We start from the raw sequence: 22,645 nt of genomic DNA on the forward strand, positions 1-22,645 counted from the left end.
ACGGACCGGAGTTAGCCCTCGAAGAAAATCAAAATCCCACAGTATTTTAGCGTCTAGAATGCGTAGCATGATTCTTATGTGCCAGCCAGAAACCGTCACGTTGATTGGACGACGTTAAACGATGACCAATTCAAAATATCTAACGAGGGTGGGGAACCATTGGCGTTTAGTGACCCTTCAACTGTTTACCCACCAGACTCGGGTCGTGTGTCTTAACGCTCACCGGAAGCAACTTACATTTTCGCCCATTGTTAACGTCCGCCGATGAATTAACAGGGAAACAGATTGTTACCCCGGGTAAGAGAAAATTTGTAAATATCCATTGAAAACAGTGAAGATGGACAGTATCGACGATCTAGTCAAGTCGATGAGTTTACCCGGGGTACCTTAGTATGTGTGAAGAGTTGGTAGTAGAAGACTATGGGGAGGACCCGTTGAGAGAGATTTGACTAGGTTCCAGGTTGACCGCGCATTAACGGTCTCTCAGCTGCACAAGAAGTTCCTTCCACACATTAGAAGAATTCCGAACGGCCGCTAATTTGAAATTCTCGCTGGATTGGTTGCTCGACAAACCGACTTTTGTGGGATTTTTTTCGGTGAACTTAAAGGGAAACTATTTAGCTTTCGTGCTGCCGAGTTTTGATTCGAGGGAAAGTATTTAAGTGTTGTTTTCGAGCGATTTTGGCGAGCATGTGTCAACAGAAGTTTCCGACCTTCCCGTATTTTATGCACGCTGGGTAATTTAGGGCGTCAATCAATCAATCAATCAATCAATACTTTATTTACCCACGTAGCGTCAAGGAGCTCATAGAGCTCGTTCAAAATACGTACGTGCCTCTAAGATTAAGAATCTAAAAAACCTAATACATACTGTCAAGCTGAAACACATCAAAACGGCCTCAAATCGCGAGGAGAAACAACACAGACTACTCTCTACGAAGGTAAGACTTTATTTCTTTGATTATTTCACACAACTTTACATTTACGGTGCTCAAAAGCAAGTCCAACTAAACCACTATACAAACTCTTTAGTTATTCGCTGTGAAAGAGCCTGTGACAGAGCTTGGGCCAACTGTGTATAAAACAACGGTCGGCTACACAAACAGATTGTATGGGCCCCCTGTGCTTTTATGAACCGCTTGTATCGTCCTCAGAAATCTTTATGCCACCCGTTTTATGGACTTTTGCATACAGATCTTTTGATGAACCAGCTTTGCTGAATATTCCAAGCATATGACGACTCTCGTGAAAATCCCCCGCAGAGACTGCAAACTGGATTTCTAGGAGAAATCTTTGTCGGAACGGACATAATTTCCGCTGGTTTGACTTCGGAATAGTGCATAAGTTATCTATAAATGGCCAATTTTTACATAAATTATTTAAGTCAATCAACCAATCAAAATGGCGGTTTCATCGGCTGATACCCGGGCCTCTTCCCGCCTTACCCGCAACTAAGGGATAAGGCCCTGGGAACGAGGTTGAGAAACTAGCAAGCCCACTGGGTAATGAAGTAAATGAACACGGAAATAAATACCTTTTGAAATGAATATTTCCCACGTTGTTTTAGAAGTTAAGATATCATAACTCTCATTAAATATCATATCATTACAACTCTCATTAAATATCATATCTGTTAAATATCATAACTCTCAGTTAATTCGTGCACTATGATTGGTCAATTTAGTGAGCTGTATTTCACCCGCTGAATTCAAAAGTTTGTTTGAACTGAGATCTTCCCCTTCTATTCAAACCAAGAGTTGTAATATTTATTAATAAATATCCAATTGACCTCGGTTAGTGAAAGGTTTTATTCTCTCGTGATTAATTTGAAATTGTGAACACCTGACTGACGACTACATTTATCCACTACTCACTGCTCGAGACTTTAACTTCCATGTCGATGACTTGAATCATCGCGATGCTCTTAAATTCACTGATCTCTTGGAGTCTATTAACCTAATACAACATGTTAAGAGCCCTAATCATCAACAGGGACACACTCTTGACTTGATTATAACTAGGAAGGAAGAAGACTTGATTGCTGATATCCAAGTACTCTGATCAGAGTAATATCCTGCAAAATTAACCACTCCAATCCACTTGCAAAGATCTTAAAGATATATAGACCAACAAAGAGCTTGGATGTCACCAAATTACAATGTGATATTGCTGATGCATTCGCACAGATCGACTGCTCTACATCTACGCGATCATTAGATGACCTTGTTTCTCTATATAATGATGCTCTTAAAGGTATCTATAATACCCTTGCACCAATCCAAACACGATGGATTAGACATCATCCACAGGCACCGTGGTATGACGCCATAATCTACGTCAAGCTAAACGAGACAAACGCAGGCTGGAGCGAAAATTCAAGAAGTCTGGTCTTAAGGCTTACGAACGGAATTAATGAAATCTTCCTCAGACAATCCCAATGAAAAACAAAGAATACTCCATTGTGAATTTCCTCAGTTTTTGCCCCCATCAAGAACGTCATATCATCCTTCTCAAACAAGACCTGCTCCCTCGATCCGATCCCAACGAATATTATTAAAGATAACATAAGTTCTGTATTATCTATGGTCAGCAGAATTGTGAGACAATCGTTCTCAAATGGGATCTTTCCGACCTCATTAAAAACATCACTGGTTCGCCCAAAATTGAAAAATCCTCGTCTTAAGCCTGATTTATCAGCTAACTATGAGACCTACAGTTAACATACCATTCCTCTCCAAGGTACTGGAAAAATCAGCCGCTATCCAAGTTCACAACTACTTGAATGACAATGACCTGTTTCCTGCCTTTCAGTCTGCTTGTAAGAAATATCATTCAACAGAGACCGCGCTACTTAGAGCTATCGATGACATCCTAAAGACTCTTGACTCAAACGGTCGAGTAATACTTGTGCTACTTGACCTGACCACAACATTCGACACCCTGGATCACCAAATTCTCCTCACGAGGTTAAGGAAATATTTTAAATGGTTCTCCTCTTACTTGCTTTGCCGATCTCAGCGAGTTACTATAGCGGATGCAACATCTCCACCACGATGTTTAGAGTATGGTGTTCCCCAGGGCTTGGGCCGCTGCTGTTCATTTTTTATATGGCACCTCTCCAAGATGTCATATGTAGCCATGGTCTCGATTCCATGTTCCATGCGGACGACACCCAAATTTATTTATAACATATCCAAAGTAAAGCGCGCACTCTGATTGGTCAATTAAGCGTCCCCCATTTGCCCATGCGTGTACGCTGCTGACGTGAGCAAATGCAAAGACTATTTTTCCGCGCTTGCTTGTTTTTTCTGGTCACGTTAGATTTGTTAAATAAAAGGGAACTCTTTAGCTACAATGTATCAATGTTATGTTATAAAACAAATGGTAAACACCACAGCGTACACTATCGAGTTATGGATGCACTTGGGAGGTTTGCTAAGCACTCAAGAAGCTAGAGTCGCTCTCGGCTGTATATCGCCTCGAGCGACTCTTACGCTTCTTTCGTGCTTAGCAACCTCCTGCGTGCATCCATAACTCAAGAGTGTACGCTGTGGTGTCTACCATTTGTTAAATTGTTATTGATGATCCCAAACAATCCACAGACTCTGTCAATGCTCTAAAGGCATGCATTAATGATGTTTTTTCATAGAATACTAAGAATATATGTTAAAGTGCAATCCCGAAAAAACTGAAATACTACATTTCACATCCCATTTCAGCAAGCAATCTACAGTTTACGAAGCATTGTCATTAGCTAATACCTCATTGTCATTAGCTAATATCAAGTAAAGATCGGCTGTCATGTTAGTTCGAGCCGATTCGTGAGTCGTGGCTGTCCTCAGGGTTCCGCGCTTGGCCCGTTGTTATGGAATGTTTTCCAGAATGACCTATCCTACTGCCTAACAGCGAACTTGTCTATGTATGCTGACGACCATCAAATTTACCACGCAGGAGCAGACCAGGCAGCTGTGACATCCCAGTTAAAGGACAGTGCCAACTTAGCAACAACGTGGTACAATTCTAACTTATTGGCGGGAAACCTCAAAAAGTACCAAGTTTTGAACTTGGGCTCCACTCAAAATGACAGCAATATTTGCGTGAATGATGTTGTGATTGAAACTAAAGATAATATCATACTTCTAGGAGTAGTGTTGGATTCTAAGCTAAATTTCTCTGAGCATGTAATCTCTATTTGTAAAAAAGCCAGCCAGAGAATTGGTGTTTTAATGAGACTACGTAATTTAATTCCTATGAAATCTAAGTTAATATTATTCAAAAGCGCGATATTACCATTCCTCACGTACTGTCACCTAGTGTGGCATTTTTGTAAAGCGAGTGACACTCGAAAGCTTGAAAGACTACAAGAAAGAGGACTTAGAGCGGTTTTCAAGGATAATAATTCTAGTTATGAACAACTATTAGAGAAGGCAGATCTGCCAACACTACTAAATAGTCGCTTACAGGATCTGTGCATACTTATGTATAAAGTAAGGCATAAACTGTGCCCTGCATATATAAGTAACATCTTTAAAAAACCAAATAGTAATTACAATCTGCGGCAAGCAGATTTCTCTATACCTAGGTATGAGACAGTCACCTATGGCAAGCACTCTATTAGATATTTAGGGCCTAAGCTATGGACAAAACTACCCAAGAGTATCAGGGACGTCACAACCCTAACGTCGTTTAAAAGCAAGATACGCCAACTCAATATAAGTGAACTTTTAGATGATGGCTGCGCAGGCTGTAGCCTTTGTTCATTTTGACTTCTGTGTGTTTTTACTATAAATCTCTTAATAAGTTAACTATAGATATTTTATCTACTACTGTATTTAGTTTGTATATTCTCCCCTAATTGGTGTCCCCAAATTAGTAGGGGATTTGTTCCCTGGCTAGACGGTTTTTTGACACTTTAATAAAGTTTCTACTACTACTACTACTACTACCTCAGTAGAAGTGAAAACAAAAGCCAAGAACCTGGATGTCACCATGGATAAAACCTTGTCTTTCACTGAACACATTAACGAAATGTGCAAGAAAGCTTGTTATGCCATAAGATCAATTGGTCGAATCCGAAAGTATCTTCCTTCTGCTGGTGGATTGAAAATGTTGGTGAATTCCCTTGTGATTTCCAGGCTGGACTATTGTAACAGTACCATATGACATCCCAAAATACCAGAGAGATAAGCTACAAAGAATTCAGAACACCGCAGCTCGAATGATAACAGGAATAACGAGTGTAAGAGAGAACAATTTTTTAAAGCCATTCAAGTGTTCAATTTAAGCACGGTTCTCAGAGAAAGCTATACAAATACCGATTGAAAACATAACGATCGGTCAGCTGAACTGAGTCAATTTTAATACGCCGAAGCGCGAAAACAAAAAGGGGAGCCATAAATTAAATCTAGCTTGGATTCACACAGAATTCAAAGGTATCTAAACTTTCCTCCTTACAAAAAGGGCTCCAGTTAGCCAGTGATCCGAGATTTTTTCGGTCAACCCAGATGTACGTGATTTTAAACGAAGTGGAAAGGAAAACGTAACTCGCAAATTGGTGCTATCGATTGCCAGATCGTGGCTTTGTGTCTGGCCTCTTTGCAGTTTTAAAAACAATTTTTAGGTATACTCTGGTCTTAATGATTAGTAACAACTCATTAATCTAACTTACCTGCTCGATGAACGTCGCCTTAAGCTTCGCTCATGCCGTTGTTCGCCTTTTCTGCTGGGCGACCAGGAACGTGACCAAGAATGTGGAGTTCATGAAATTAAATTTTGCCAAAAGATTGCTGGTTTTAACAAGAAAAAACCGTAAGGCAAAGTTAACATCAATTTACCTTGTAAGTGTGCCATCGTCTTTTCTCTTCTTTCTTTTCCCTATTGCACCATTGGATAAAAAAGAAACCGATCTGAAAAGTTGACTTTTACGTTCCAAAAATTACACCTATAACAAGATGCGCTCTGTCGAAAGCAATCCAACGTGTTTATATGACATAATATATGAAGTAGAATGTCATGCAGTGCGAGTTAGACAACAAAATCCGGGGAAGTTATCAACAAATTAATCAGTCAGCTAGTCCAAATACGAAGGATTACTGTATGAAATGGACCAGAATTTTTTTAAGAAGCTTTTAAAAAAAACCTTGTTAAGGTGCGCGTGGTGAATTCCTTTTGTTATCCAGAACGCCTGATCCTTGATCCAATGAAAAACACCGCTGATCCCGATCCTGGGGGTTGTGATCCTAGATCCCGGGGCTCTGATCCCTGATCCCACCTTTTTTTTGGCCTTTGATCCCTGATCCCAGATACCTCGTTACGACCCTGTGCACTGGCTACCTATGGAAGCAGGGATTCACTTCAAGGTTCTTCTTATTACATATAAGATCTTAAATGGACAACCTGCTGGATATTTGGAACCTCTGATCAAGGATTATCATCCACTAAGAACTCTACGATCTACGATCGTCATTCCGTTCATTACCCTACTTGTATTAAAATTCGCGTGGTACTCATTTTCGCTCAGTTTTAATTTCGCGCGATTTAATTTCGCGCACCTTATAGAGGACTTATTCGCGCAGCTTTAAATTCGCGCATGACATTTTTCTTGTTCGGTTTCTTGACTAGAGTTAACAGATGCAGTTAACCTTATTGTCATTTCACAATTAAAGAATAGCACAGAATTCGCGTAAACCTAAAGCAAGTTTTTCACCGCCCGCTGCTGGCACATTTTTTCACGCAGTTCTTTTTGTTTGTTTGACTACAGAAGAATGTCGCATGGTTTGTTCAGTTAGGTGAAATCAGCAACAGCGACAAAAATAATTTATTTGTATTCCATTTACACAGATAGTGTTGCATATATGGTTCGTGTGTTGCTTTATGTAACAATTGCGACAAGAAAGAAGCGTATGCATCTGCTGATATCATTGCTGAAGTCGAGAAAGAAGAAACCAGTGATTCAGAACCAACGCTTATTCGGGGAAAGAAAGCGCTGAAGAAACATTATTTTGGCTGGCTTGTGCATCGCGCGGTTTTCACGAATACAGAAAGATCTGGGCTCCGAGAATCAACCAGCAGTTGGTAGTGAACCCGGAACGGGGCCACATATTCGACCCCTATGCCATTGGTGTGTATGCTAAAATCAGGGGCAAGATAGAACTATTATCACTGGTTGGACATTTGCCTCGAGAGATCTCTCGAATTTGCAAGTATTTTCTTGAATATGGAGGAAATTTAAGAGCGAATGTGCGCAATACAAAATTTCGACGGTTGCCATTACCCCAATGAGGCTTGGACTTGAGATTCCAATTTCATTGGCAGTCATCCAAAATAAAGCGAGCTTGGAAATTTATAAGAAAATGGAAGTACATCTGGTGAGATATTACATGGAACCAGAAAGAATCCCGTCAGAAATTTCTCAGGTTGAAGAAGATGATGATGAAGTCAATTTTTATTTCTAATTTTTGATGGTAATCTGTGTACGCATAAATAGAACGGACAACTTGCCTTTTTAAACACCAACCTCTAATTCTCAATGAAAACTCTTTAGTATCCAGTGATACTGTTAACTGTTGTAATATTACCATATGTAATAGATTTTCGTAGTACATTGTGTAATTCTAAATTCTTAAGTTGTCAATAAAGTTAATTTTTAATTTAAAACCTTTTCGCGCGGATTATATTTGGCGCAGTATGAAATTTCGCGCACTTACATTGTGCGCGAATTTTAATACAAGTAAGGTATTATGCACTCCAGCCATAAAATCCAAAACATATGGAGGACGCGCGTTCTCCACTGCAGCACCTCAGCTAAGGAACACCATCCCAGAATATATCGAAAATGCGGACAGTGTCAGATAGATAGATAGATAGATAGATAGATAGATACTTTATTATAAACACCTTGCAGCCATAGGCTGAATTACGGAATATTTACAAATACAGATGATAAAAAAAAGGAGTATAAAATATTACAACTTCGTCATTAAGAAAGAAGAAAATTTATCTACATCTTATAAATATGGCTAAAAATAAACCTGTTCTTCAAGCGCTCGGTTTTGCATATGGGGAGAGTAAAATCACTTTTGCGCCTCAGTGCGTATCTACAACTCTTCCTTTGGGGGAGGAGGCTGCGGAGTCTATGGGTGGGGTTACGGACTATCTCGTCAAAGAGATTGGTTGAAATCTTTTCTCCCCTTTCGTGAAGTTTCGGTAGGCCAGCTGTTTCAAGTGCTACACTATATGACAGGTCATGATAGATGATTCTGAGTGCCCTTCTTTGGATCCGTTCCAAATCTTCGCTGATGTAGTTTGGTAGAGAACGGTGGAATACAGGACTTGCGTATTCCAAGACGGGCCTAATACATGTCACATAAAATTGCACAAGTTCGCTTGGTGCAACTCCAGATCTCTTGAGTTGTCTCAAAAAGTAGAGACGAGTGTTGCTACATTTAAAACAAAACTTAAAACATTTCTTCTTAAGAAATACTTCAATTGATTCATGCTTGACATTTAGGACTACTAGAGCTTTATTACTAGGATTTAAGTCTTACAATATTTCATGTATAATGTTATATAGGTTAGAATCTTGATGATGAAATGTAATTGTTTTTAACAGGCTTTCATAATGTAAAGCGCATTGGGGTCAGAAATGCGCTTAATAAGAATCTATATTATTATTATTATTATTATTAATTGTAAAATTGTAGCTGTAAGGAAACATGTTTAAGTATTACACTTGAAGTGCAAAGAGTAGTACAGTAGAGAACACTATTTAATAAGCAGTCTTATTATATGGCTGTGTCTCACAAGTGAATAAAGGCTGATAGTTTCGAAAGAAACTGTTTGGGGCTACGTCGGTGGGAGTAACGAAATAATTTGGATATATCATCAAAGTTGAAATGGTAAATTGGCCACCGTAACGATTGCAAAAGCTGACGTTTCGAGCGTTAGCCCTTCGTCGGAGCGAAAGGGCTAACGCTCGAAACGTCAGCTTTTGTAATCGTTACGGTGGCCAATTTACCATTTCAACTTTGTTGATATATCCAAATTATTGTGTCTCACAAGGACTGGGAACTACCGAATTCACGAATTTGATTGGCTGAAATCATTATTGAAAGCGGTCTAAATTTTCCCATCTAGACCTGCATCTAGACCGGTCTAGAAAAAAAAGGTACAAAGAATATAAAAAATTGGCATATAAGACACAGCCATATAATAAACATCTTTTTAACCTAGCTAGGTCGGTCTGTATGAGAGAATCTTGACCTCGGTGGCTGGTACAGACCTCACTGCGTTCGGTCTGTACTGGCGACCTCGGTCAAGATTCTCCCATACAGACCTCCCGCTAGGTTAATAAGAACTAAGTGCGAATTAATGTGAGAAAAATGTAAGAGATCACGATAGGGAAAGCAATCGAAGATTCTCATCCCTCTGATCTGCCCCCTCCCTCTCCATAAAAAAAGGTATGGTAAGACAGGATCAAATTGTGATCGCACTAAAAAGTTCAATATCGGCTGCAACTGGCAAGAAAGCAAAACGCCCTGAGAGACAACGAGAAGTTTAAATTAGACCCCAGGACACCCACAAACGGTGTCGCGAAGAAGACACTGGGCACTAACCAAGATGGCGACTACTGGCTGTTCAAGTTCAAGTAACTACCAAACCAAAACAATGAAAGCTACGTCGAAAAAGCGAGCATCCTCACTGGAGAACGACACAAGGAAAAAGCAAAAGATTTCACTTGATCTTTCTGGTGTCAGAGCTGTGATCGTAGAGGTTGGTCTCGGGAAAACGCGAGCGTCCATTCTGGCAAAACAGTTAGAGAGACATGGGGGAAAGCACCAACAGAACTTGGAAAGCTCCACAACACACGTATTGATCGACAAGAAACTAAATAAGGAAAGACTGACAAAGTCTTTAGGAGTAGAAGCTATTCCAGAAGAAGTACACTTAGTGGATTCTGAATGGCTGAGCAAGTGTCTATCCGAGGGGAAACTCGTAGATTTACAGCGATACATTTTGGGTAAGGACGATGGGTGTAAAGATGAAGGCAAAGCTGTTAAAAAAGCATCGAATAATGAAACCGGTGATCAAAATCAGATATCAGTGGCAAGTGTTGAAGAGGGAACTTCAAATACAGCACTAAAAACTGCAGCAATTTCATCAAATAACACAGTAACTTTTACTTTTAGTAAGTCTCCAACAAAACACTCGACCTCAAAAACTCAAGTAGACGATGACAGCGATTATATTGATAGTGGTGATGAGGGAAGCAAATCAGACAGATCTCCTGTTATTACACCAAACACTTCTCCAGAGAAACTTGGAAATGCAACCTGGGTATGTGCACAAGCTTGTACCTCAAAGCAACAGAATCACAACCAACTTATAACTGACAAGCTTCAAGTTCTTGCAACAGCATATGCCAACACCAAAGATCAGTGGAGAGCTCTGGGATATAAGAAAGCTATAGCATCAGTAAAAAATTATCACAAAAGACTTGAAACTTGGGAAGAATGTAGCAACCTTCCATTTGTTGGAGAGCGTCTTGCTAAGAAAATATGGGAAATAGCTCAGACTGGTCATTTGCGAAGGCTTGATCATGTGGATCCTCAACAGAATGCTCTAAACTTGTTTGTTGGTGTTTGGGGTGCTGGGCCTACAACTGCGGAAGCTTGGGTCTCTCAGGGAGTAAAAACTCTTGAGGATCTTAAGCAGCATGGGAAGTTAACAAGACAACAAGAGATTGGCTTGAAGTACTATGATGAATTTCTAGAGAGAATGCCACGAGAGGAAGCTGGAAAGATTGAGGAAGTTGTCAAAGAGGCTGCAATTGAGATAAACTCAGGATTACAAGCTTTTGCTTGTGGATCCTACCGAAGAGGGAAACCAACATGTGGTGATGTGGACGTCATTGTGTCACACCCAGATGGTAAATCTCATGAAGGGGTTATGGCAAAACTGCTAGAACGTCTAAAATCCACAGGATTTATTACGGATGACCTTACCTTGTCTGATAGTGGGGAGCATAGAAAATACCTTGGAGTTTGCAAACTCCCTGGGGAAGATACAAAGCACAGACGTTTGGACATCATTGTTGTCCCTTACAATGAGTGGGCCTGTTCTTTGTTATACTTTACTGGTTCTGACTACTTTAACAGGTCTATGAGACTTCTTGCCAAGAAGAATGACATGTCCCTCTCAGAGCACTCCTTAAATAAAGATGTGGTTCGGAAGGGAAGTGAAAAGATTTTTGAAGGCACTCCACTTCCAGTATTCAGTGAAAAAGATGTGTTTGATTATCTTGGCCTGGAGTACAGAGAACCTCATGAAAGAGATTGGTAGTTGCAGCATCACAGAGTTTCCCCAGTTTAGAAAGAATTATTATGCACATAAAAATAGTACCATCCTTTTTGACGTAGATGTTGTGGTGCAAGCAGTTTAGGGCAAAGTGAGTCTTTTATGCTAGATCCACCCTATTCTAATACTCCTTAGAACAGTGTAATGTACTAGAGTATGTCTGCTTCATGTAACAGATTTATTACTAGTTGTTCAAATAATGGACAATGTCATCACAGGAAATATCACTAACCATGGTATATTTAACAATTATTCCATGAGCGCGCATTGGATATGAGATGATAGATAGCCAACGAGGCGCATAGCGCTGAGTTGGCTATAATCATCTCAAATCCAACAAGAGCGAGTGGAATAATTGTTTTATTAAAAAAAAAAACGCTCCCAAGATATTAGACAAATCTTCTCGACTTTATTTTGTAAGAAGGAACCAGATGTTACAATGTACAGATATTAGATTATGGTATATTGGCTCATATACCATAATGGCTAAGCCAATTAGAAGTCTTGAATTGCATTATCCAATGATCCAGTTTTTAATAATATCCAGTAGACTAATTTGGGCAGATCTTTTTTTTGTATTCTGTGAAATTTAAATCCAGTGGAGAAGGGTCCACCAAGCACACTAATCCATCCACTTCCGAGTGATCCCCAATCACACCTCTCCCTTTACAGTCAAACTAAGTGAAGCATACCCCTCAGGATTACATTAATGATTTGATTATTTGAATATTGAACCCGCTAATCGTTTCAGGAGCACAATAACGAATTGAATATTTGAACATGGAACCCTCTAACCGTTTCAAGAATGCAATAATGGATTGATTATTTGAATATTGAACCCAATAGCCGTATTCGTTTTGAAAAGGCATGGATCATTGTTCAAATCAGAAGTCCATTTCTGATTGGATTATGCGAACACGTGATGATAGATCGGAACTATTTCAACATGGCGTCAGACATGGGGGGAAAGGTGGGTGCGAGTGTTGTGTAGAACTTTTTGTAAATGTTGTAAATGGAATGTTATATTATCGAGAGCTTTTTTCGCCTATTTACATCTTGACGAACTTGTAGAAATTCTTGTGTCTATTCATGGTAGAAAAAAATAGTTTATAGGCGAAGCCATCGGAAGACTTTTTTTATTTTATTGATATTTGCGATCGACTGTTTTCGCAGTGTTTTTACAGTGCAGTTTGTTCATTTTCAGGATTCCTCATCAAATAGAACAATCTTATTGGCCTTCAGAAGTGGACTTCTAATTTGAACAATGATACATGCCTTTTCAAAACGGATATGGCCATTGGGTTCAATATTCAAATAATCAATCCATTATTGCATTCGTGAAATGGCTAGCGGGTTCAATAATCAAATAATAAATTCATTATTGCATTCTTGAAATGACTGGTGGGTTCAATATCCAATTGATCAATTCATTAATGTAATCTTGAGGGGTACGCTTCACTTAGTTTGACTGTAACACCAAATCTTTTTGTGTCATTTGCTTTGCCTAAGGAGGGAGGGGGTGGAATGGCAAGAGGGGGAACAGATTCTTGGGTTCATTTTTGAGACTGCTCTGTTTAGTCTTGGCACTTAGAATTTTGCTCTTTCTCAGTTTTGGTTTATAGTGTGATTATGTGATGACTTTTTTCCTTATTTTGAAAATTGCTTTCTTGTTTTTATGAAAACAAATTAAAGAATTTTCTAAGAGGTCTTAAAAGTATCTATTACCTTAGCTTCATCACTTTACCTTAGTATGAATCTTTATACTCAATTTAGGTAGGTTTAGTTTGAGTATATTTTTCATTCTTTTATAGGTTCTAGTGCTCCTCATAAATTATGCATAATGTAAGATAGACCATACTTCACAAAGTCACATATTATACTAGTATTATGATTTTAAAGAAATATGTTGCAGGCAACAGGTTTGTCTCCAATGTTGGACTTCAGGTTATAATCATTATAATAAAATTTTTTAAAACCAGCAATTTTTCAACCACTAATATTATTGTGTCATTAGGACATTTGTACTTTAAACTTACATATGCTGTATAGTTATTCTTACATTTATACATAACATTTCTAATTATGGATAAAAAGAACTTTTGAAAAGTTATGCATATTAGAATAAACTTTGATGATGCATTAAAAAATAAATTTATTACTTTTGTAGCTGGTATTACTCTTAAACAACAGTAAACAGGGGTGTATCCAGGTATTTTTTCGAGTGGTCCAAACTTTGATTCAGAAAAGGCAGACTTTTTGCTACAATAGAGCCTAAAAGGTACAAAATATTTCAAGACTAGTAAATTTGATATGCTTGATATTGATTAGTAATATGCCAGCCTGTCGTTGATAGGGGTTGTGTGGTCTCAACCCCTACAAAACTCTCCCCCTGGATCCACCACTTGTGCATACAGAATTTTAGCATATTTGATGAAAGCCATGAGACAACAGTGCAGAGGATGAGTTATGACATTGGAGGTCAGAAAACCATCTGGCTACAACTCAAAATTCTCCTTCTTAATTTTCATGGCCTGAACTATTTTATACTTGAGGGGGGAAACCGCAAAACCAGAGAAAAAACCTCCAAAACGGACGAAAAAAGGCAGCAAAACTGAAAACCACATGGAAACCTGACAAAACCGCTACATTTTCACCTTTAAAGGGGTCAAAAAGGAAAAATCGGAAACCACATCAGAGTTTTCGTGAAAACCGAATGTAAAAACACGTAAAATCCGCAAACCGCTCTGAACATCAAAACCGAAAAACCGAACCTTTCTGGCCCAGAAACCGAAAAACCGATCCAAAAAACAGCCAAAACCGCATACTTGGACCAGAAGATATTGTCCATTTGTTTAACAAATCACTGCTACATTTCTTAAATTCTTCCTCAAATAGTGGTCTCTCTAAAGTTGGTCTTCTTTCTAGAGAATATAAATTTTAAGCTATCTAGAAGCTCAGAGAAAATAAAGAAATTGTGATCAAATTTTTTTGGAGATTATTTAGATTTAGTTGCAATTTAATTGCCAAGTTAGAGTGCCAGGAACCAGTTGTAAAAAACATATACAAAGAAAAAGCAACCATAATTAATTATGAACGCATTCTATTCCTATATTTTATTGCTTATTCTAATATTCATAGTTGAAAATCTCCCCTTACCTTACCCTTTAAAGAGGCTTGAAAGGGTTTTCCACAATTAACAGCAAGTGCCAATCAGTAAAAGATATCAGGACTGTCAAACTTATCATCGGGATAATGACTTGACATATCCTTAACACTAGGTTAGGGCAATCTTTTAAGGGGGTTCGTCAGGCATCATCTGTTGCCATGGCAACAGTACAGTAGTGCTGAAAGACCTTCTAAAACTCAGTTTTTGAAAGATATCTCAAAAACCAAGTCGGTGACCTAGTTTTTTTTTTCAAGTTTATTCAACATCATCACATTCTCTATCTGTATAAGTGATATAAAAAAAAACTAACCAGTAGAACTTGAATTATATAGGAAAATGCTGTTTTAAAATGTAAAAAAAATTTCCACTTGATAAATTTTTTTTAAATTTTCTTCAGGAATGCGTAATGATAAAAATAATTTGTACACAAAAATTCAGGGTAGGTCACCGAACTAATTTTCGAGATATTAGTTCATCAATTTAGCAAGCTTTATTTCCGGTTTTTACAATTTTAGCTCACACTTTTATATCCGGTCACGCGCTTTAAACGATACCGCTCACTCCAGGGCTCATTTTCGCGAGGATGAGTCCGTGTCCGCGCGATTAATCAGCGCGGAAAAGATCGTACATCCTGAAGATTCACATTGTTTCGTGATTTTACACATTCCTGAAAAATAAGTCATCATTTGAGACTCAGACTGCTTACCGTGACGGGAGTTGGAAATGTAAGCCTCTATCCATTGAGCTAACCGCCTCCCGGTTAGCTCAATGGATAGAGCGCTGGATTGTAGTGCGGGAGGTCGAGGGTTCAAGCCCCGGCCGGACCAACACTCAAGGTCTTAAAATAATTGAGAAGAATTTGCTACCTTTCTGTAACATCAAGAAATGGTTAGATATTCTATTCTTCTCGGATAGGGACGAATAAATGGAGGTCCCGTCTCCTGCAGGGTTGAGGCAGGAGACGTTAATTTCCCACACACGAGATTACTGTGTGATGGATGTCCTCCCCTGGGGTGGGATGGGTGGGTTAGGACAGCAGGTCCACATCAGCTATTACAGCTGCCAATTAATCAACCTGCTTAAACAAATAAATTAACTTCAACTTCAACTTCAACAAGAACATTCCGGAGAGAATTCTCTTGCGGAATTCGTTATATGATGACAAGTTGATTTTGAAGGTGGCGCCAATGCCAGTACAACATTGAGGCCGTTAATGTTGAGTTTCTCGTACAGAAATTGTAGTGTAACATTAGACAAACCAGCCTCTGCCAGCTTCTGGACCATGTTTGTCGAAAGATGAAGCTTTCCATCGGACGTCTGGATGGTGAACATGTCCATTCAACTGGTATCTATCCCCACAAATTAAAGCACGCTGTAGTAATTCCAATTTATAAAGCGGATGATGAAACTGACCCAAACAATTATCGCCCAATATCGTTACTGTCCGTGTTTAATCGAATATACGAAAAACTAATGTAAAAACGCCTAAAATCTTTTATAACTAAGAATGATATATTTTTCACATCGCAATATGGATTTAGAGAGAACTGCTCAACTCAACATGCAATTCTGGATATCCTAAATACAATTCAAAACAACATTGATAAAAAATTATATTCCTGTGGCATTTTTATTGACTTGAAAAAGGCCTTCGACACGGTTGATCATTCGATTTTGTTGCATAAATTACACCATTATGGAATTAGAGGATTGATTAATGACTGGTTCTCGTCATACTTGTCTGTCAGGATGCAATCAACCCAAATCGGTTCTATTGTCTCTAGCAAAGAGAGAATAGTGTGTGGAGTCCCTCAAGGTTCTGTACTTGGTCCGCTTCTTTTCTTAATTTATGTCAATGACATGCATCGTTCCTCTAAAAAGTTTGACTTTTACCTATTTGCTGATGATACCAATTTACTATATGCAGAAAAAGATCTAAACAAACTTGAAGTTGTCGTCAATGAAGAGTTATTAAAGTTGTGTGAATGGCTGAATTCAAATAAATTATCTCTTAACGTATCCAAATCTAATTTCGTTATTTTTCATCCTTATCAACACAAACTATACCGAGAAGTAAACCTTAAAATACTTGATAATAACTCGGAGCAATTGGTATCTCTTGAACGTAAGACATATGTTAAATAGCTAGGTGTTCTAATTGACAGTAATCTCTCCTGGAAGCATCATATTAACTACATTTCCACGAAAATAAGCAAAGGTATCGGTATTGTTGCAAGGCTAAGACACTTGGTACCGCTCACTACTCTTATAAACATTTACCGCTCGCTCATTGAACCGTATATTTCCTATGGTCTCGTTGCTTGGGGCCAAGCCGCGAATACTCATCTAAACAAAATCGTCATTTTACAAAAGCGGGTTCTTCGTCTAATGTACTTTTCCGATTATACATCTCACAGTGCTCCTCTTTTTAGTCGTTCGGGAATTCTACCGATAAAAATGCTTTATTTCAAATTGGTTGCCTCTCTGTTACATGACATCAAAAATCGCTGTGCTCCTCCCAATATTTCTGAACTTTTTACTCACTCTGAACAGGTTCATTCCTACTCTACTCGTTTCTCAGTAGCTGGAAGCTTTTATATGACAGGCGAGAACAAATCATCAGTTGTTTTCCTTTTCTAGATTTGGTGCGAAAATATGGAATGGCATCCCCCCTGAAATTCGTAAGCTAAAGAAAGCACCTTTTAAACGTGAGCTAACTCACTTGCTTTTGAAAATTCTTGAAATTGAGGAGATGAATGTTGACTTGCGCTACCTTGACCTTTCTAGCTTATATTTGTATTTCAACTGATTAGCTTTCTCTTTGACCTGTTAAAAACTCCCTTGTGTGACTGGCTCAGTTAAAACCTTTAACATGATTATTACTACTATTATTTATTATTTATTTTTATTTGCTCATTTATTTATTTATTTCATTGTTGCGTGTGTGTGTGTGCGTGCGTATGTGTGTGTGCGTGTATGTGTGAGAGCCTATACAGTGTCTGTTTAGGTAGCCCGCCTAGAATAGCTTTGCTAACTGCGGGCTACAAAAGCCTTTATTTCTTTCATTTAAAAAAAAAATAATAATAAAGTCAAGAAAGTCAAGAAAGTCTGGTATCCTGTCGTTGTTCCGAGAAGATGGCTTGATCGAAGGCCTCATTCGGCGATGCACATTTACCATGATTGACCGTATAATTGTTTGTGTGCAATTTGAAGTGGAGGAGTGAAAACAATTTGGAGTTAAAAGAATTTGCTTTGACGTCTTCCAGATTGTCAAGAGCGTCAAACTAAGCGGAAATCAGGGTTTCATATACATCAGTAATTTATTGGTCGTGACAGATTTCGCGAATTTCTATATTTTTCAAGGTACTAGAGGTATTAACAAGCCTTGGCTTCATTTTCCTTTTTTCTCTTTGCCACTGTCATGGCCGTGAACTTTCATTATTCCGTTTTAATGGAAAACAAAACAAATTTTGCAATGCAATGCGAGTTTGCATTTTCGTAGTTGTAATTTACAGGTTATCGAGTGAAATAACAATCTTTCTCACAAGTTTAGGTTGAATATTTTATTTTAATTTTACCGTTTCTGGTTGAATTAGAATTAAAGTTTCATTTACATTTTTACGATCTCTTGTTTACTGAAAATTATGTTTGTTTTTTTATGGCAACATTTACACTTCTCCATTTCCGTTCATAAAACATACTGTCAATGTTTACCATCCTGGATCCAAGAGGGGTCGTAACGGGGGGTCACGCGCACAGTTCACGGCAATTAAAAAACGCAAATCACGAAACACGATAATTAATTTTCGAGTTTCACGGTTCACGGAAAATAAACTTACACATGAGAAAGACTTGTCGCCTTACCCTATATATATATATATATATATAATATTGTTGACAGTCGTTTTAATGTATTTCAGAAAGCGCTCAACTCGTGATTGTGTCGTGATTGGTAATGTCAGATTCGGTTCCACAGCTTTGCTCTGCAGCAGACGGGCAGTCGCTTAAGATTTCAGTCTCTCGTTGAATTCTTCAATCTCTCTGTCACTGTCACACTGTGCCACGTCTCCAAACTCGTTTGCAGACGCCGCTGCCTCAGGGCAATTGTCTTGAAATCTGTAATTGCAAGGTAGTATAAAAAATACACGATCCACTTGGCTACTGAAGTCTTAAAGTTTTAATAACTGATATCATTCAATCTTGAAAGTTAGCGATTAGAACTGATATTATAAATGTGGATTCATCTTGTCTTGTGACTATCGGTGTAACAACAACTAAATACACCATTTTGCAAAAGACCTTAAGATACATCGGGAAGTAGATAGATCAGAGGATCTTTAACAAAAAAAAAGTAAAAGAAATGTTTTACTTAGGCTGATGGTGACGGATTGGTTAGTATAATATCACAATCTTACAAATAATGTGAAAGACTCTAACATGTTGTCTAACTCTAAATCACGATCACTGTCATTTCCCACTGATATTCCTTTAGGTGAGCCGACGTTTCACATTACACTTCCATCACTTTGACTTTCTTGATCTCCTCCGCGGCTTCCACTCTTCTTCAGGAAGGCTTCCATATTTCTTTTCATTCCATCTATTGTTGCATTGTGTTTCTTGGCATTATCTTCCTCGTTTCGACGTTTTGACAAGCTATATTAAAGTGTTCTGTAAGGCAGCAACAAAAATATGACCTCCAGTGATCTTTACTTTCTTTAAGAAAACAATTAATTTTAAACACCTGCTTTATTCTTTGACAATACAGAAGTTCTCTGGATGGTCTTCTCCAGTGGTTTTCTTTTAAAGTAAAATTGATGATGATACTTCAAAGTGAAACTTTCGAAGCTTTAAATAGAAATGTTTCTACAGACAAGCTTGAAGGATAATGCTCAACATTTTACGTACTTTTTTAAAGTATCGAGCTTTAGTCTGCGGAGTCCTGTCCGTTGGTACAATCTTTAATTTCTGGCAACGACCACACCTTATACTAAATTCATTGACCGCTGTGCCATTGAACATACTTGCCAGAGCTACAAGCACATTGAAAGGCTAATTAACTAAATACATTAAAGACGATTTAAATAATCATCGTTATCATCATCGTTTCCATCATAGTAATAAAATGATAAATTTTAGGAAAAATCATGACTGTTAATAATAACAAAAATTCTTAACGATTTCTTTTAGTCGCACATAGCCAACTTTAGATCATCCAACATCTTGGTCTGTCGTTCATTTCGCTCAACAATTTCGCCCTGTTTTAGGCGCTTTACAAGGTGGTCGTCCTCTACCTTTGAAGCTGAGCTTTTCCTTCCACCTCTTGGCTTTCGTTTGCTGACTTTGCTCTTTTCCTGTTCTTCGCCACCAGCAACTGTGATATTTATCACCGGGGAATCTTTGGAGAAGACGATTTCCTTTTTAAGAACATTGACTGAAAGAAAATAATGACAATAAATATTTATATTGGTGTCACTTTTTCTGGGTAGTTTCAAACCCCACTCCAGTCTCTTTCGTAGTCCATAAAAATTAAATTTAAGTTGAATTAGTTGAGAAAAAATCTGCCCGAATATTCTCTTCCTAGTCTTCCTAGGTTGTTCCTATTCTCAGGTCTTCTCATTATTATCAACACGCCCTTTTTGCAAAGCGAGCGATCAAGGATCATCAAGAAATATCTCAGGAGGTGTGTTGAATATCGCCTCTAACGACCCTAACCGAAATCACGGCTCTCATCAGTGACTCACTTTCTGTATAATTTCTGAGAAAATTGTCGATTCTTAATAAAGCAAACTTCAAATAAAATGTGTAGGGGAGACTGAATAAAACTTTTCTAGACTTCTAGTATTGTAAGGGCCTGTTTACATGGAGATAGGGTGACCCTTCTAGAAGGGGCACCCTCTTAGAAGGGTAACCCTTGCCTATTATATTTTCCGGCTTGGTTTACATAAGAGGTAGGGTCACCCTATCTCCTTGGTGGGGTAACCCTCCTGCGAGGGCCAACTTTTTGCCATGTAAACACTTCAGGTAGGGTCACCCTCCTAGAAGGGTCAACTTTTGTGGGTTCAGTTTACTGTCGGATTGCCGCGAAACTCTGTAATGGCTTCGCGCGCGTATAAGCCCGAGGAATATTTTCGCCGTTCTGTGGTGGCCGAATTGCTTGGACAGAGTTCGAAACAGTCGGAGGACAACAGTGTCGACATTTCGAAAAAAGACATAGATGATCATGAATTAGTGGTCGACGAGAGTACCACAGAAAGCCGCTCGACTCGGAAAGATATGGAAGAAGGCTTGCCACGTGAAAAATCAAAGAATTCACAGGGAAAACGAAAAGCGTCCTTCGCCACTGCTCTGTGCGACCAGGATTCCGCCAAATTCTCCCTCGGCGACAAAATGGCTCTCCTTCGTACATGCCTCATTCGTCGCATTGCAACATTGTACTGGGCGGCTACCTGTAGCGCCATTCGCTCTTGTCGGCGTTTTTCTATTAGGGGATACGACAGCAAGAACCCACAGCACTGAAAAACCGCAGCTAAAGAGGCAAGCGCAAGGAAAATTGAATTTACCGCCAAAATACTTCGTTTGTCCGCCATTTTGGTTGTTTTGTACTTAGCGACCGCGCAGTTATCTCCCTCGGTGCCAAATTCAATAATCGCGATGGCCCTGGGGACAAGACTTTGCATGTAAAAGGGGGCTATCTTTTGCCACTTCTAGAGGGGTGACCCTCCTAAGGGGGTCACCCTATCCCCATGTAAACAGGCCCTAAGAGATGTAAGAAATTTAACGCGAATTAAAAGAATTAACACGAAAGTATGGATATCAGATACCTTTCACACGTGACTTTCAAGTAACACGTGTCATAAATTATGATCTCTTATCAAATTTTCATGATGAAAACGCTAACCTTGTAAAACTGCAGAATCGACAAAAAGCGGCCTTTTCATGTTCCACTGCGCTTGTGTATTGATTGAGAAAGCTTTACTGCCCTCTGCGCCTTTGGCTAGTCTGCACAGCTTAAGATCAATAGATGACCCTATTCCCCGCTTCTCAGCTTCGGCCTTGAGGCCCGCGTGTTCAACAATATGCCTTTTCAGGGCATCAAGGGAATTATGTTCTCTTTTCAGGGGAATTTTGATCCTTTCCTTCCCCCCCAAGAACACTGAAAGATCCAGGAGATTTGGGATCAACGAAGTAGACAACCCCCTCTAAAACACGAAACGGCTCTTCGCTGACTTCGCTCTTCGACATTGTGGGTCGTGAGAAATGAAGACAAGACGTCAGACAATGAATAATCTGAAGACCTGATCGTTGGTGTCAAAGGTCGCATCAGCTTTATTTCTGGATCAATGGGTCATGCGAAACCCTATTGTTTGGTCACGCACGCTGAAGAAAATAGACACGGCGATCACCTGGAGAGTTCCTTTGTGGGGTCTTCGTAGCCGTTCACGGAAAAAAGGGTCGTTTTCGTGTTTGTTATCACGGGTATCGGAAAATTATTTCTCTGTTTCACGTATCACGACAATCATATCATTCACGGTTCACGAATTTTAAAACTTTTAGATTACGGATCACAGAAAATAAATTAGTCCGATCACGTTTCACGTGAAACCCCCTTACGGCCCCTCATCCAACGATGATTTCATTTTCCTTTCCATCTTCCGGTGAGTTGTTTAGGAAAGTTCTCGGTCATTTCATTTTATTAGGAATCAAATTCAATGCGAAACAAATCGTAGCACTCAGAGGTATCCACTTACATTTTTCGCGGAACAAAGTAAGACATACCGAATACACTCGTCGCGACTTTATTGATGGGGTGCTGACTTCACCTTCCTCCTTTAGCTCGTTCAATAAACTTTCTTTGAGCACTTTCGGCAAAAGTCCTGCCATCCAAACATTTTCCAACCTACTTTCAAGAAGTAAACTTTCCATTTTTGTTTCTCAAACAGCCAATTCCGCTGGAAACAATAGAGGTACCCGGCAATTTTGAAACGCTCATGGCGGCCCTGTTTGTTTACAACTCAGCTGCGGATCTGATCGCGCGCGCCATCGCTTATTTCTCTCGCGAGTAATTTGCTTGCGTGTATCTTGGAATTCATTCTCCGCGCGGTCAAAAAAACCCTTTCGAGCCTC

General features: G+C 39.0%; 2 protein-coding genes and 1 long non-coding RNA gene across 4 annotated transcripts; 1 reads left to right on the forward strand and 2 right to left on the reverse strand.

Annotated features, from left to right (window-relative positions):
- Window positions 1–934: 934 nt before the first annotated feature.
- On the reverse strand, window positions 935–6,322 carry LOC148725654 (uncharacterized). 2 transcript variants are annotated; one of them, XR_015991173.1, is made up of 4 exons: window positions 6,140–6,322; window positions 5,669–5,786; window positions 4,947–5,188; window positions 935–3,761 (listed from the first exon to the last, which is right to left on the reverse strand). It is a non-coding gene; the product is annotated as an uncharacterized LOC148725654 (long non-coding RNA). The 2 variants fall into 2 exon arrangements; XR_015991172.1 differs by lacking the exon at window positions 6,140–6,322 and having other exon boundaries at window positions 5,669–5,983.
- Window positions 6,323–9,593: 3,271 nt separating this feature from the next.
- Window positions 9,594–13,521, forward strand: LOC111334686 (DNA polymerase lambda-like). The gene has a single exon (XM_022940507.2). It carries the CDS (start codon window positions 9,619–9,621, stop codon window positions 11,338–11,340), a length of 1,722 nt encoding a protein of 573 aa, XP_022796242.2. The 5' UTR covers window positions 9,594–9,618; the 3' UTR covers window positions 11,341–13,521.
- A 5,159-nt stretch (window positions 13,522–18,680) lies between these two features.
- Window positions 18,681–22,444, reverse strand: LOC148725655 (uncharacterized). The gene is made up of 4 exons (XM_088731524.1): window positions 22,342–22,444; window positions 21,420–21,674; window positions 19,813–19,952; window positions 18,681–19,189 (listed from the first exon to the last, which is right to left on the reverse strand). The coding sequence occupies exons 1-4, from the start codon at window positions 22,442–22,444 to the stop codon at window positions 19,175–19,177; spliced, it is 513 nt and encodes a 170-aa protein (XP_088587650.1). The 3' UTR covers window positions 18,681–19,174.
- Between the last annotated feature and the right edge of the window lie 201 nt (window positions 22,445–22,645).

Source organism: Stylophora pistillata, chromosome 8 (assembly GCF_964205215.1).
Source record: "Stylophora pistillata chromosome 8, jaStyPist1.2, whole genome shotgun sequence".
Taxonomy (NCBI): Eukaryota; Metazoa; Cnidaria; class Anthozoa; order Scleractinia; family Pocilloporidae; genus Stylophora; species Stylophora pistillata.